Source organism: Fistularia commersonii, chromosome 2, assembly GCF_037954325.1.
Source record: "Fistularia commersonii isolate RoL2024-O1a breed Wild chromosome 2, RoL_Fcom_v1.0, whole genome shotgun sequence".
In the NCBI taxonomy this organism is placed as follows: Eukaryota; Metazoa; Chordata; class Actinopteri; order Syngnathiformes; family Fistulariidae; genus Fistularia; species Fistularia commersonii.
In genome coordinates, this window is record NC_141285.1 from 16,838,030 (window position 1) to 16,850,829 (window position 12,800).

Consider the following 12,800-nt stretch of genomic DNA (forward strand, 5'->3'; position numbering starts at 1 on the left):
TATATATCTATCTATTTCAGTTTGCTTTCATGCGAATGTGTGTTTGTTTCCCCTGTTGCCAGGGACTGTCTTCTCGGTTGTGTAATGTAGACGACGTGGTTGAGAAAAGAAGCATATACTCATTTGTTGTGGAAATATGATTAACTTTTGACACATCTCTCGTTGACTTGAGCGCAGAAAGAATAGTTAAGTTTTCCGAAATGTGTCAAGATCTGAAACACTCGTAATGAGAACCCCCTAGCTAATCTTTCTGAGTGATGTCACCGAGTGCTCACACTACGGTTTAAGAATACACAATGCTCTTGAGACGTTTGTAGGGATTCACCGGCAACCTGTTTGTTTTAAACGACACACCTACGTCGTGACAAACGAACTGACATCTCAAATAGCCAATGTGTCGCGGTGTTTTAAAAATGTATTTGCTTTGACGGAGAAATGGAGGAAGGTGTGGCGCTATCTTCGAGAGGCAGCCATAGAATGTCGGTTGCGTGACGAGGCGGGTCCTGGAAATTTTCAGCCCCCTCCAATCCAGGACTGGTCAAAAATACACTCAACCAGGAAGAGCCCAAGACAAGCTAAAGTAAGTGCTAAATTCTAGTAAAGATGCAAACAGGCCGAGGTAAAAACGGACTATGTTAGACTTAAACGTGTTACAAATACTATTTGTTCTGGGTTTTTTTAAGGTCTGACTTCCTGCTATAACCTTCGGCGCCGTCTTCAGCTTCGCGGCCGTCACTGCACATTCACGTTCGGTTCTCGCTGAAAACGACTTGATTGTTGTCCAGGCGGCAACTCTATTTCCTGTCTCGCATATTAAATTATCCAGAAAAGATTGTATTTACGTGATTCGCTCGAAAATCCCGAAATAATATGTTTGCGACATGTCCTTCTCGTTGCCTTTTAGCCTAGCAATACTAAGTATAGTAACTTGCAACGTCTATAGGATATGGGCCCGAATTCATGTCAGGGTCCATAACGTACCATATATTAAACGTTAAACAACATGTCACTTTTATTCATAACTAAATTTTAGAGCTCACTTGGGGCAACTATGTTGTCAATCGTGGTGGTTATTCCAACAAAATTTATTACTTGGTATCGCCTGACCAACTTAACTGACATGTTGAACTTTTTGACGTGAAGGTCGCACCAAAACGATAATCTGATAGAAAATAATAAACGTCCACCAAGACCGGATGCTGTGTTGTATTAGCCTATCAGCTGTTGTATTTGCAAAAAAATCATTATTTTCGAGACGGTATATGTCTGTACGATGTTGGTTGCCTTGTATGGTGTGGCGATCATCGCTCATTTTAATGAAGGCTGGGGGGAGGGGGGGGCAGAGGAAGTTGCTATAAGTGTGAACCAGAACAAACTTCAAACTAAATAATGACACTTGGGTCGTGTTCGAGAGATATCTGGGTGAGGCTAGAGTTTTCGCGTCTATCCTCTTGTTATTATGTCATAGTTTACCTGGCTAGTATGCATGCACTAGTGTGTGTGTGTGTGTGTGTACGTCACATGTAAAATAGAAAGGACCTTTCCATTTAATTAGACTTTGGTCAACTTTGCCATGGAATAAATGGGTCTGTGGAAATTATGGTTTGAATTCCAACCTAACTAAAATGTTCCTTACCGAGCTTGCAGTGAACTAAAAATATCTGTGAGTCATTGGCCCTCGAATGAGAAAAATGTAATTTATTTGTTTTCAAATTATGAGTAAAATGTAATTTATTTGTTTTCAAATTATGGGTGTCTTATATAATGCCTCATTCAAAAACAGTCTTTTGAAGGAGAATTGAATCAGCAATTGAACTGACTTGTTATTTACAAATACAGAGACCATTGCATTTGTTACCTCTGTTTTATTGTCGCTGTTTTAATCTAATTACAAATTTCTATTTTTAATGTCTATATTTCTGTTGCAAACAAACATGTTATTAGCTTTAGGATATTTCACCAATCCCTGAGAGTCTTTTTCAGGTACAAAAGACAGTGGCAATATTCATTAACGTTCTACTTATGCACGAAAACAGATGCTTCAAATTTGAACTTTCTGAAGTTCACTGCTGCTCATACTTCGAATGTGTCCTTTGTGATGGAAAGTGCGTTCAGTAGTACTTTCGCTATAGGCGGCACGCAGAGTCTGAGTGTTGTGTTCTGGCAAAATGGCCCCACAAGGACCTCGACTTCCTCCATCGTCCATTTCGTCCAGAGTTCCCTGGCAATTTCATCCCTTTCATCAGCAATAGGCGATTGTCCCTATGCCCTGGTTATGTCACATTATATATGCGTGAATTATTTCACTGAAACTCACATAGCCTCCCCACAAAAAAGTTCAGCTTTTTCACATTTTCTCGCAGTTCGGAGATTCAACTCAACATTGTCCCAACGATTCCCAGTGATGGTGCTCTGTTGATATGTATAATGAGATGGACTATAACATGCACATAATAAATGCTGGATACACATCACAGGTGCCATCTGTATCCATATGTACATCCAGCATGGATCATAAATGAGTTTATGTTATAGGTCTAAGTTAACCAGTGCCTATTTCACAACTCAAGCATTCACTGGAACCTCCCCTGTTTTTGACCTGAAGGAATATTTTTGGTGATAAGTAAAACGTCTTCAAGAAACCAAGTTGAGTTCCTATGGAAACATTTTCCACAAAAAGACTATGACCTAGGTGACTGAGACCCTTCATGTAACTGATGCTGCTCCTGTTCTCTTTTGACTAACAAACTAAACAGAGTTTCAACCTTCAATATGTCCCCATGAAAATGTTATTGTATATAGCTCAATCTGGCATATTAGAATATGAAGCAGGTACTATAGAATGTTTTGCTCCAATGCAAATGAACTAGCCATGTAATTATTGTAGGCAAAATCTATTTTTTCCCCCAAGCATATCATGACAGTCAGGTTTCATTAGTTGGCAGCTCTTTTAAAGTAGCACATTTTTTAGGAGCTGTTGTTGAAATCTTCCTGTTGTGGCAACTTCAGAACTGAAGAAGCTTCTCATATGAGGGGTGAAACATCTTCAAGGGAAGAAGTTCAAGTCCAGTTGCCACAACAAAAATATTCAACAAGAATTCACCATGACCTGGATGACTAAGAACCTCCACAGACATTTAGGAACTATATTTATTATGACATTCTGTTTAAAATATAGCAACAGTAAATCATATCATATACCACTTTTTTTTTAAGGAATGAGTTACCCAGGATATCCCCCACAAGCAGGTGGATACCCACCTCAAGCTGGAATGTATCCACCACAATCTGGTGCTTATCCACCTCAGCCTGGAGTTTATCCTCCCCAGACAGGAGGCTACCCACCACAACAGGGCACCTACCCACCACAACCAGGTGCCTATCCTCCACAAGCTGGTGGTTTTCCACCACAAGCAGGCGGATATCCACCACAAGCTGGAGGTTATCCACCGCAGGCTGGAGGCTACCCTCAGGCACCACCGCCAGGTAAGACATCACACCAATCTAGGAGAGTACTTACAAACACAGTGTACTTCTTCAAAGTAATTTAACCAGCATGTTATCAAAAATGGCACCAGTGCACAGATGGAGCTCGATGGCCACCCAAACTCGTGACTATTCACAAAGGCACTGTCCCATTTAATATCCATTCAAAATTATATGATGCACACTTCAATCTACATTCAGTTCTTACATTGAGACTAAGCTGAACTTGAACAGAACATGTTGGAGGTATTCTAGCTCAATTCATTTGAGTGGATGAGTCAGCGATGTTATGTTTGCCGGCAGCAAGTGTCATATGACGTTAGAGTTGGAGGGTTGTTTTTTTTTCACCCAAAAAATAAACCGTATGCTGTCTATTGTTGATAGAGATGCAAATTCCAGAGTCCATCCTTTACATAACTCCCTTTTCACTCTCCATCTTTTTTCACCTGCGTGGGTATTCCATGCTAATCTTCCTTGGGCAAGACATTGTTTGACCAGTTTGTTTGTGTGTCCTGTAGGTAGCTGGGGAGGTGGCCCTGCTGGTGGATATCCCTCCATTGGTGTTGACAACCTAGCCAATCCCGGATACCATGCTGGCATGGTAAATTTATGCAATAGATTTCAAGTGTGTTTGATATTCCTAATATATCTGTGATGCAACATTTTTAGATTATTGCAGTTAGAGTGAATTACACAACGGTTAAGGGAATAGGTCATCTTTACGGTAAGACTATTCCAAACTATTCATCCAATAATCTTCAGCATTGCAAGTTTAAATGTTACTGTCTCCTTTTAGTTCTCTTGCATGAAAAATAATATTCCATCCTAAAATATGAGTTATGCTTGTAAAAATGTGTCCATCTAGTGCAACTTTAAATCCTTTTACGTTTATGACTCCTTGTCCTTTCCAAAGTTCTTTATTCTCTTTCTGTTTGCTCTGTTTTTGTTTTGTGTTTTTATCATTTATGCTACTAGTCATCTCATCTGCATTTCTGTTTCACAATAAGAACGGCCACACTTTTTTTGGAGACTTGCACATTATCATATGATAATGTATGACTTTTTCTGGTTGAACAGAGATAGCTCGAGATTCAAAGGAATTTAACTGGGTCTGTCTCTTTAAGACCAGTGTAGACCGTAAGAATACCAGTAGCAATTGAATCCAAAAATTGTGTGACCTTACTTTGCGAATACTATTACATGTCAGTCTATCCCATATCACAGGTCGGCCAGTTGTCTGCAGTCATAAGAGGGTTTTAATTCGTATCTATTCATGTTCCCCCAGGCCCCTGGGGCATACCCACCTGCCCATCAACCAGGTGGGTATGGTGTCCCATCCCCTAACCAACAGTCATATGGCCTGTACCCACAGCCAGGAGGTCCCATGCCCCAACACCAAGGTCCAGGAATGGGCTACCCAGGTCAACCAGGCCAGCCTATGCCTGGTTATCCTCGAGCACCATCACCTAACCCATCAATGCCTGGTTATGGAGGAACACCAGCACCTATGCCAGGTTACCCAAAGGTCCCCTCACCAAACCCATCAATGCCAGTCTATGGGGGTGGGGCAATGCCTATAGCTCCACCTGTGAATGTAAGAGAACATTTGTTCAGTTCCTTTTTGAAATTGAATCAATGAATGTCTTGTTATTATGTCTCTCTTTTAATATTATATTTTATAACCACTCATTAGACTTTGAACATAATAATGTGTAAAACATAATTCAGTCTTTGAAGGGACTAACACATCAGTTGAAATCAATGTTTCATTATCTCAGAGAGGATTTCGAGGATCAATCAAGGACTTTCCTGGAGCGGACCCACTCAAAGATGTGGAGGTCCTGAGGAAGGCAATGAAGGGATTTGGTCAGTCTTCTGATTTCCTTTTTGATGTTTTTGACTCTTAATGATTACATATTGCATGCTGTAAATGTGAACATTTTGATTCATTGATATTTGCTGAAGCAAGAAAAAGGCAGAAACTCAAAGCCATAAGAATACTGGGCTTTCACGTGCACAGTGCAGTGAAGCTACCATTTTTCTTCATACTTGAACAAAAGGGAGGCAAACCTGAATGTCATGGTTGAGTTAAAAATCAAAAGGTGAATATTAAGTGTCCATCCAGGATAAGTTTTTGCTGATCTGATTGGTCAGCGTAAACAAAGCCCTTTCTGACTGTCACCTCTTGGAGAGTCACATAAGAATAAGAATAAGAACAACTTTATTAATCCCGAAGGAAATTGCAGTATGTCGTACATTTCACAATATCAACTGTCAGGATTGCAATGACTTGTGGATGGATATGATGCACAAGATTTTATACAACAGTTAATTATATAAGCATGCTTTTTGTACTATAGACATTGTTTCGCTAAATTTTACGGGATCAGCCTTTTTGTTGTCCCTAGAAAATATTCATCACTGCAGTTTTTGTGAATGGTTGATGAATCTGTGGCGAATAATCTTAATACAAGTAAAACAGTTTTTGGTTGAACTGAAGTCCCTGAGTTGCTATTTTGGATTTGTCTGGGCAGGAACGGACGAGCAAGCCATCATTGAACTACTGGGTAGTCGCTCCAATAAGCAACGGGTCCCCCTGCTTCGGGCCTACAAAACTTCCTATGGGAAGGTAATAATCCCTTTTATGTTTTTTTTTTTTGAGTCCACATGATGTTTGTTGTCATATTGTAAGACTCAATATTTTTGGAATAGCTGTCCAATCTTGTTACCAATTTAGATTCACATTTGATCCAGTGTTCCCTACAAAGTAACTGGTTGGTAGACAGCTGGTGCTAGTCCTTCCATTATATAGAGGTTGGGATCTCTCCAGAGCTCATCATAGTTGTACCACTGAGCTTCTTGCAGTTAGTCAGTCATACTAAAAATTCATTTTCTTATGATAATGTTTAAGAATTAATCCAAGCATGTTTCTTTTTTCAGGATCTGATTAAAGACCTGCATTCAGAACTTTCTGGGGACTTTAGGAAGCTGGTCATGGCTATGTTGAAGACTCCGGCTGAATTTGATGCTTATGAGCTTAATAGTGCCATTAAGGTAAATGTTGAAGATCAAAACCAACAGAAATTTTGGAATGTTTGAAACATTTTTCAGGTCTTTTCCTTTAACTTTTATTTGCTTTATACAGCTTAACTTTCCCCTTTTGAAAATAAAAAATGTGGAAGAATGGAAAATCAACTGTTGCAAAATGTTAGAACCAATTGCATTCATTTTAAGTTAAAATGATGGTGGCTGCCAGATTACTATTGCCCTGTCTGCCTAACAGGGAGCCGGAACTGATGAAGCCTGTCTGATAGAGATCCTATCTTCACGTTCAAATGCTGAAATCAAGGAGATAAGCCGTGTTTACAAAACAGGTGAAGTGCCTTAGGGTGCCAAGCATACTACTTTCACCCAATCTCCCTCTTGTACCTTATCTCACTGTACACTGTGTATAAGAGTTTTATTACGTTATTGGATAGTCCCATCGTATCTAGATTTTGGCACATCCATACAATACAGTATCAAGATAAAAAAAAAGAATTTGGTACCACTGAGAAAATGATCACAGCGTCTCATCACAGCATCTCATCAGCTGGATTCACAATTTGATATCTTAGCAAAACTAGCTGGTACACTATACAGGCATAAAATCAATTTATGTTGTGAAGTAATTACTTTGAAAGTTTATCGGTAGTTTATATAATTGGTCATATTGTTTTCTTTCAGATAATTTCAACATTTTGTGTTGAACTGATTGGTTCATGGTCACCTACTTTCAGCTAAATTTCACTTTTGGTATCATGGAAACAATTTTTGACTCATGCTCATTAACTTTTTACTAAGATACTGACAAGGTGCAAGTCACTGCGACAGCCAAGTGATTATTCATGCATGTAACTCCTACCTGCTGTTTTTCTATTGGTTAATAATTTAGAGTATAAGAAGTCCCTGGAGGATGCTATCAGTGGGGACACCTCAGGTCACTTTCGTAGACTCCTGATATCTCTTGCACAGGTACAGCTACAAGATCTGCATTCCCAATGTTTATCGAAACCACAATTGATTACATCACTATAATGAAAACCCTTCTTTCTTTCATTTGCAGGGTAATCGTGATGAAAGAGAAAATGTTGACATATCTCTGGCTAAACAAGATGCTCAGGTAATAGATACACAGTTTTTTAGATTGCCCTTTTTAATCATGTTTAGAGCACAAATACCTTCTCACTTCATAGGCCCTGTATGCTGCTGGAGAGAACAAGCTCGGGACAGATGAGTCCAAGTTCAATGCCATTTTATGTGCCAGGAGTAAAAATCACCTCCGCACAGGTATTGTTTATGAAGAAATGCAAAGTTGTAATTTAAATTAATTAATTAATTAAAATCAAATGATAATTGAGAATAAGTGTTGAAAGGCTATTCCAATTGACCTGTAAGCTGTCAATCTATCTCTATCTCTTTATATGTATGTGTTGTCGTGTACAGTGTTTCTCGAGTACCAGAGCATGTGTGGTAGGGATATTGAGAAGAGCATCTGCAGGGAGATGTCTGGAGACCTTGAGAATGGCATGCTTGCAGTGGGTAAGAATGCATACTTACTCATTCTAGTTTAATCTTGGATAATCCATCACACCCATGCATTGTGAGAGTTTTTTCAAAGTCAAGGTTTGTGTCAGGTACTAGTCAACACTATATTATCCCTAAATTCATTTTCAATGCTGACTTTTACATCCCAAATGAGAAACTTATTGTTTTGCTGCATTCACTTTAAAAATCTAATCTTTGTTTGTTTTTTTTTCCTTTTGCTTACATATACCAGGTTTATGGTACAGTAACATGTTTCAGATGTGTTGAATTTCAATCCTATGGTTGCCATTGCACAATTCACTCCTTTTCATTGCAGTGAACTGTCTAATTGTTTGTCGTTGTTATAACTGTTTGTTTCATTCATTTAGGCAAAGTTTTGTTTCTGATTTCTCATCCTGTGTTTAAATTTTCATTTAAAAAAAGAAAGTTAAGTCATGTATTTTAAAGCTTCATTTAAACATTTGGCCATTAGGGTTAGCCATATTCTGCCAGAAGATAACAAAGGGGGTCTCTGAACGTTACTAAATTTCAATAGATCTCACCAATCTACTATTAATAACGAGCCCTGCCATTCATTGCTTTGAGTTTGAGTTAATGGTTTGCATAGAGTTTGATCATAAACGGCTGCTGCTTGTTTCTTGCATCAGAGTTGACGTGTTTAAATGTATATTTCAATGTAAACGTAGATCCAGTAAATACTCTGGAAATTAAACAGCCCAAAGTATCGCCAGAGACCTTCAGTGAACACCATAGTCTGAAATAGAAATGAATTACAAATCAAGCTTTAAATATACATGTTGCATGATTTTATCCCATATTTGTTTATGTCTTCATTTTTAGATGTAACATAATGACTGTAGTTATCCAATCACAGTTTTGACTATCCAGTTTTGATCTTCAGGAGTTAAAGAGTATGAGGAGGTGGAATTTTAAATGAACACATTTTTTGCTCATATGTAGACACATTAAATATTTCTTCTGTTTTAGTGAGGTGCATTAAGAACACTCCAGGCTACTTTGCTGACAGACTTTACAAGGCCATGAAGGTAAGACATCCAATTTTTTGCTTGCTTATTTATGACTTATACATCCCAAGTAAAGGCATTACTGTTTATTCGTAATACTGATTCTTCTTGTTTCCCTTGTTCTTTATGTGCTCATGAGTATTTGTGGTCTTGCACTTTGTTTTAGGGAGCTGGGACTAAAGACAAAACTCTTATCCGAATCATGGTCACCCGTTCGGAAGTTGACATGTTGGATATCCGTCAAGAATACGTGAAAAACCATGGCAAGTCGTTGTATACAGACATCTCTGTAAGTCCATTAATGGTGCTTCATTTTATACATTCTAGAATGTTCAGTGCTGTGAATGATTCTTATTTAAGTAAAATCTTTAATAATGCTGTTGATTTTTTTTTTTGTTTTTGTTTTCTTTTTCTTAAAAGGGGGATACATCAGGAGACTACAAGAAACTCCTTCTGAAACTCTGTGGTGGCAGTGACTGAAAGGGGAACAATATCAACAGAGTCATAAAGTTCCTCTACACCAATATTTCTTTTCCATTGTACATATATTTCTGTATAAACACAGTGGTACCACGGTTTACAAATCAAATTTATTCCTTGGTCCTAAATAAAAATTTTCGGAAACACAAACTAATTTTTCCTCTTGAAAAGAAATGGAAAATTGATTAATTTTTTCCTGCCCTCCGTCCTACGCCCCTCACCAGAATTTTGTACAATACACTTTACACAATACAATACACTTAGTGACTGCGTTCCATATTCCTCCTTGACCTTCAGTATGATTCAGATTGACCGTTTCACTAAAATGAACTGCAAAGCAAGATCCAAAACATCATATTCATGCTTTATATTATCTCTTGGTTCATCTCCATTTTAACACTCACGACTTTCCTTTTCAGTTTCTCACCTCCAAACTGCTGTCTTCGGACCTTTGGCGACAGATAAATACTTTTTTTTTTAAAAAAGCACAAAAATACTCAGAACCAATGACACATTCAACGAGGGCATTCGCACACTGGATGCTGCAGTATGACTGAAAGTAAAATGCCAATCTCACATGGCGGTTCCTAGGATGTTACCAGTTCCTTTGTTGGTCAGTCAAATTTTTGAAAGCCGAGGTACCACTTTAGAAATAAGTGTGCGTTTTTATGTATACAGACACACATACAGTATATCTACAGTTCCACTCTTTACTAATATGCATGCCAATGCCGTCAATGCAATGTTTACCTAGTTGTAAAAACCTCATATTGCTGAAAACAGTGAACATTATATGCAGAAATAAAAAGTATATATATTTTTACTATATATCTTTGCTGAAAAGAATATTATGCTTTGATTGTAATTTTAAGTTTAGGAGCTTTAACTTTTGTATGCTGTTTTAAGAGTACCTGTGCCAAGTATGATTTTATCTCTAATTTGTTGTTCTTTAATTAGAAATATATTCAGTTAGGCCAAAAACATCCAAAGTGTGTATTAATGCAATATCAGATTTCAGTTTTATACCAGTTTAAATTGTTAGTTCGGGCATAAGTGAAAGTTGAAACTTAACATTTCAAGTCTATGCTGTTGTATGTCCTTGTGGATCATAATACATCATGCATTGTTAGACCCACTTGAAACTTTTGTTAGGAAAAGAGGTTTATGAATGGAAGTATCTAAATTTAAAAAGTAGGTGATATGAAACTATTGCTTGGTTGCAACTTGCAACTCTTAAAAACTTAATTCATATATGATCCTGTCATTTCTGAATTTCCAAGTGAAGAGTTTTTACATGAATCTCGCCACAAACACGTTGAAAATTAACCCTTTTAGTAAGCCTGGTCTTCCTTTTTAGTTCATCAACATATTGGATCCATATTTGGTGTCAGGCAATACCCAATCTGGGTAACTGTTGATGTCAGGACTGAAGTTTGATCAGTACCCCTTTTTAAATTGTAGTGTTATGGTGCCAACATTGTCTGCAACTATCTATAACTCTTCTTGATTTTTTTTTTTCTTCACTGTTTTTGTCACTTGTGCTGTCTGCATCTTGAGTATTATACACACATTATTATAGAACATACAAACAAGCAAGACATTTCAATAAGCTGTGGGAATATCTATCTTCATTAGTATCTGAAAATAAATACTGGGAATGCACACTGGAAGTATGTCTGGTTCATCCATGGGAATAAGCCAAGTATCTACATTAAGTCTTCATTATTATTTTTTTAGATGTCATTAATTTTTCATTGACTTTTAAAATCAAAATTTCTCCTTAAAACAGCTTGTATCCTTAACACTTGAAAGTGAAGTAATGGGACCAGAGGGGGGCAGTAAAGTCCTAAATCAACTACCATCCACATAATTAGGAAGAACTAGATCCTTGTACAAGGACATTAGCTTCAGCAAGGATATAGTGTGTATTGATTTCCCCTTTTTTTTTAATATCAAATGGAAAAAAAATCCTTAAGGCCTGTGAGGCCAGCATATGCAGGAATAAACACTCATGAAATTTCATACACTATTAAGATCTGTTGGCTTCTCTTAAATGCTATTTAACACAGATGGCAGAAAAGGCGTGCCTTGGATCTCAGTTCGCTCCGGTAGTTTATGTGTGAGGTAACTGCACTACAATCAATAACTCTGCAAAGTGAGGAGTGGGAAGCTAGTGGAATTGATGGCATCCATAAAGCTGCCTTGGCCACATTAAACAAGTCTAGCATGTCTGCATTGCTGCCAGAGGCCTGGGGGACCCCATTTTAGCATGCTGGGGAACCCTTTTTGAATGCATCATTTGACAGTTGACTTTGGACAACAGAATAGGGCTCTTAAAGTGGTTCCGATAACGATACCTGGGATTTTAATAAAGATTCATATAATTTGTTTTGATGAACATAATTCATATATCATGAGATGAGTTTCAAGTTGTAATTTCAAAGTGATTTGGCTTTTCAGAACTGATATTATTATGCACAGAAACCCAATTGTACTGTAATATTAATTTTTAAAAAATTAGAGTACTGCGCAAGTGCATTAAGAAAAATACTTAGAAGATAATTTACATCAAAATAACCATGGTGATAGGACAAATGGTCACTATAATGCATTATTTGGAGATGGGGTAGAATATACACTGTTATGAGGAAAAATAGTTAAAAAATAATTGCCACTTTTTGAACTCAAAATGGATATAATTTGAAAAAGCTATATTTTCAAAATGTTTGTTGACAATAAATGATGGAAATCCTTCCTGACAATCGCTTTAATCAAAGATACAACTATTAATATCACTGATCCCAGTTGTCTTATAAACAAATCTGTTTAGTAAAATTTCAGTAGTTTATCAGACAGCTAGAAACACCACTTCTGTTGTCTGAATAATGAACTAATTTATGCCCCCAGATGAAAAGCATCAGGCTGTCTCATGTATTCAAATGTTTGTCCTCAGATGTAGGATACAGACACAACGGTCCAATCTGTGCCAAGTGTAGGGTCTTGCTTCCCTTTGATATGAATGAATTGTAATTAATTTTTCATCCAAAGGGATAGCACATGGTTGCACAAGCCATGGAGCCAACATGGCAGACAGAAACAGCAAGAGGGGGAGAGGGAGAAAATTGTAGATGTCACAATGAGATTTGATGCATGCATGAATAAGGTCACGGTTAGAGAAGTATGCCTGCAGACGCCTGCCTTCGTGCCAGCAATATTTATTCG

The 12,800-nt window shown here is 37.6% G+C and overlaps 1 protein-coding gene across 2 annotated transcripts; it reads left to right on the forward strand.

The window, feature by feature from the left end:
* Window positions 1-442: 442 nt before the first annotated feature.
* anxa11a (annexin A11a) lies at window positions 443-11,240 on the forward strand. Of its 2 annotated transcripts, none has more exons than XM_086170952.1 (15): window positions 443-580; window positions 3,217-3,486; window positions 4,005-4,087; window positions 4,772-5,080; window positions 5,265-5,352; window positions 6,021-6,115; window positions 6,427-6,540; window positions 6,770-6,860; window positions 7,421-7,500; window positions 7,592-7,648; window positions 7,722-7,815; window positions 7,972-8,067; window positions 9,061-9,119; window positions 9,265-9,387; window positions 9,519-11,240. In XM_086170952.1, the coding sequence occupies exons 2-15, from the start codon at window positions 3,219-3,221 to the stop codon at window positions 9,576-9,578; spliced, it is 1,617 nt and encodes a 538-aa protein (XP_086027078.1). In that variant the 5' UTR covers window positions 443-580; window positions 3,217-3,218; the 3' UTR covers window positions 9,579-11,240. The 2 variants fall into 2 exon arrangements, with proteins under 2 accessions (XP_086027078.1, XP_086027087.1); XM_086170961.1 differs by having other exon boundaries at window positions 4,859-5,080.
* The last annotated feature ends 1,560 nt before the right edge of the window (window positions 11,241-12,800 follow it).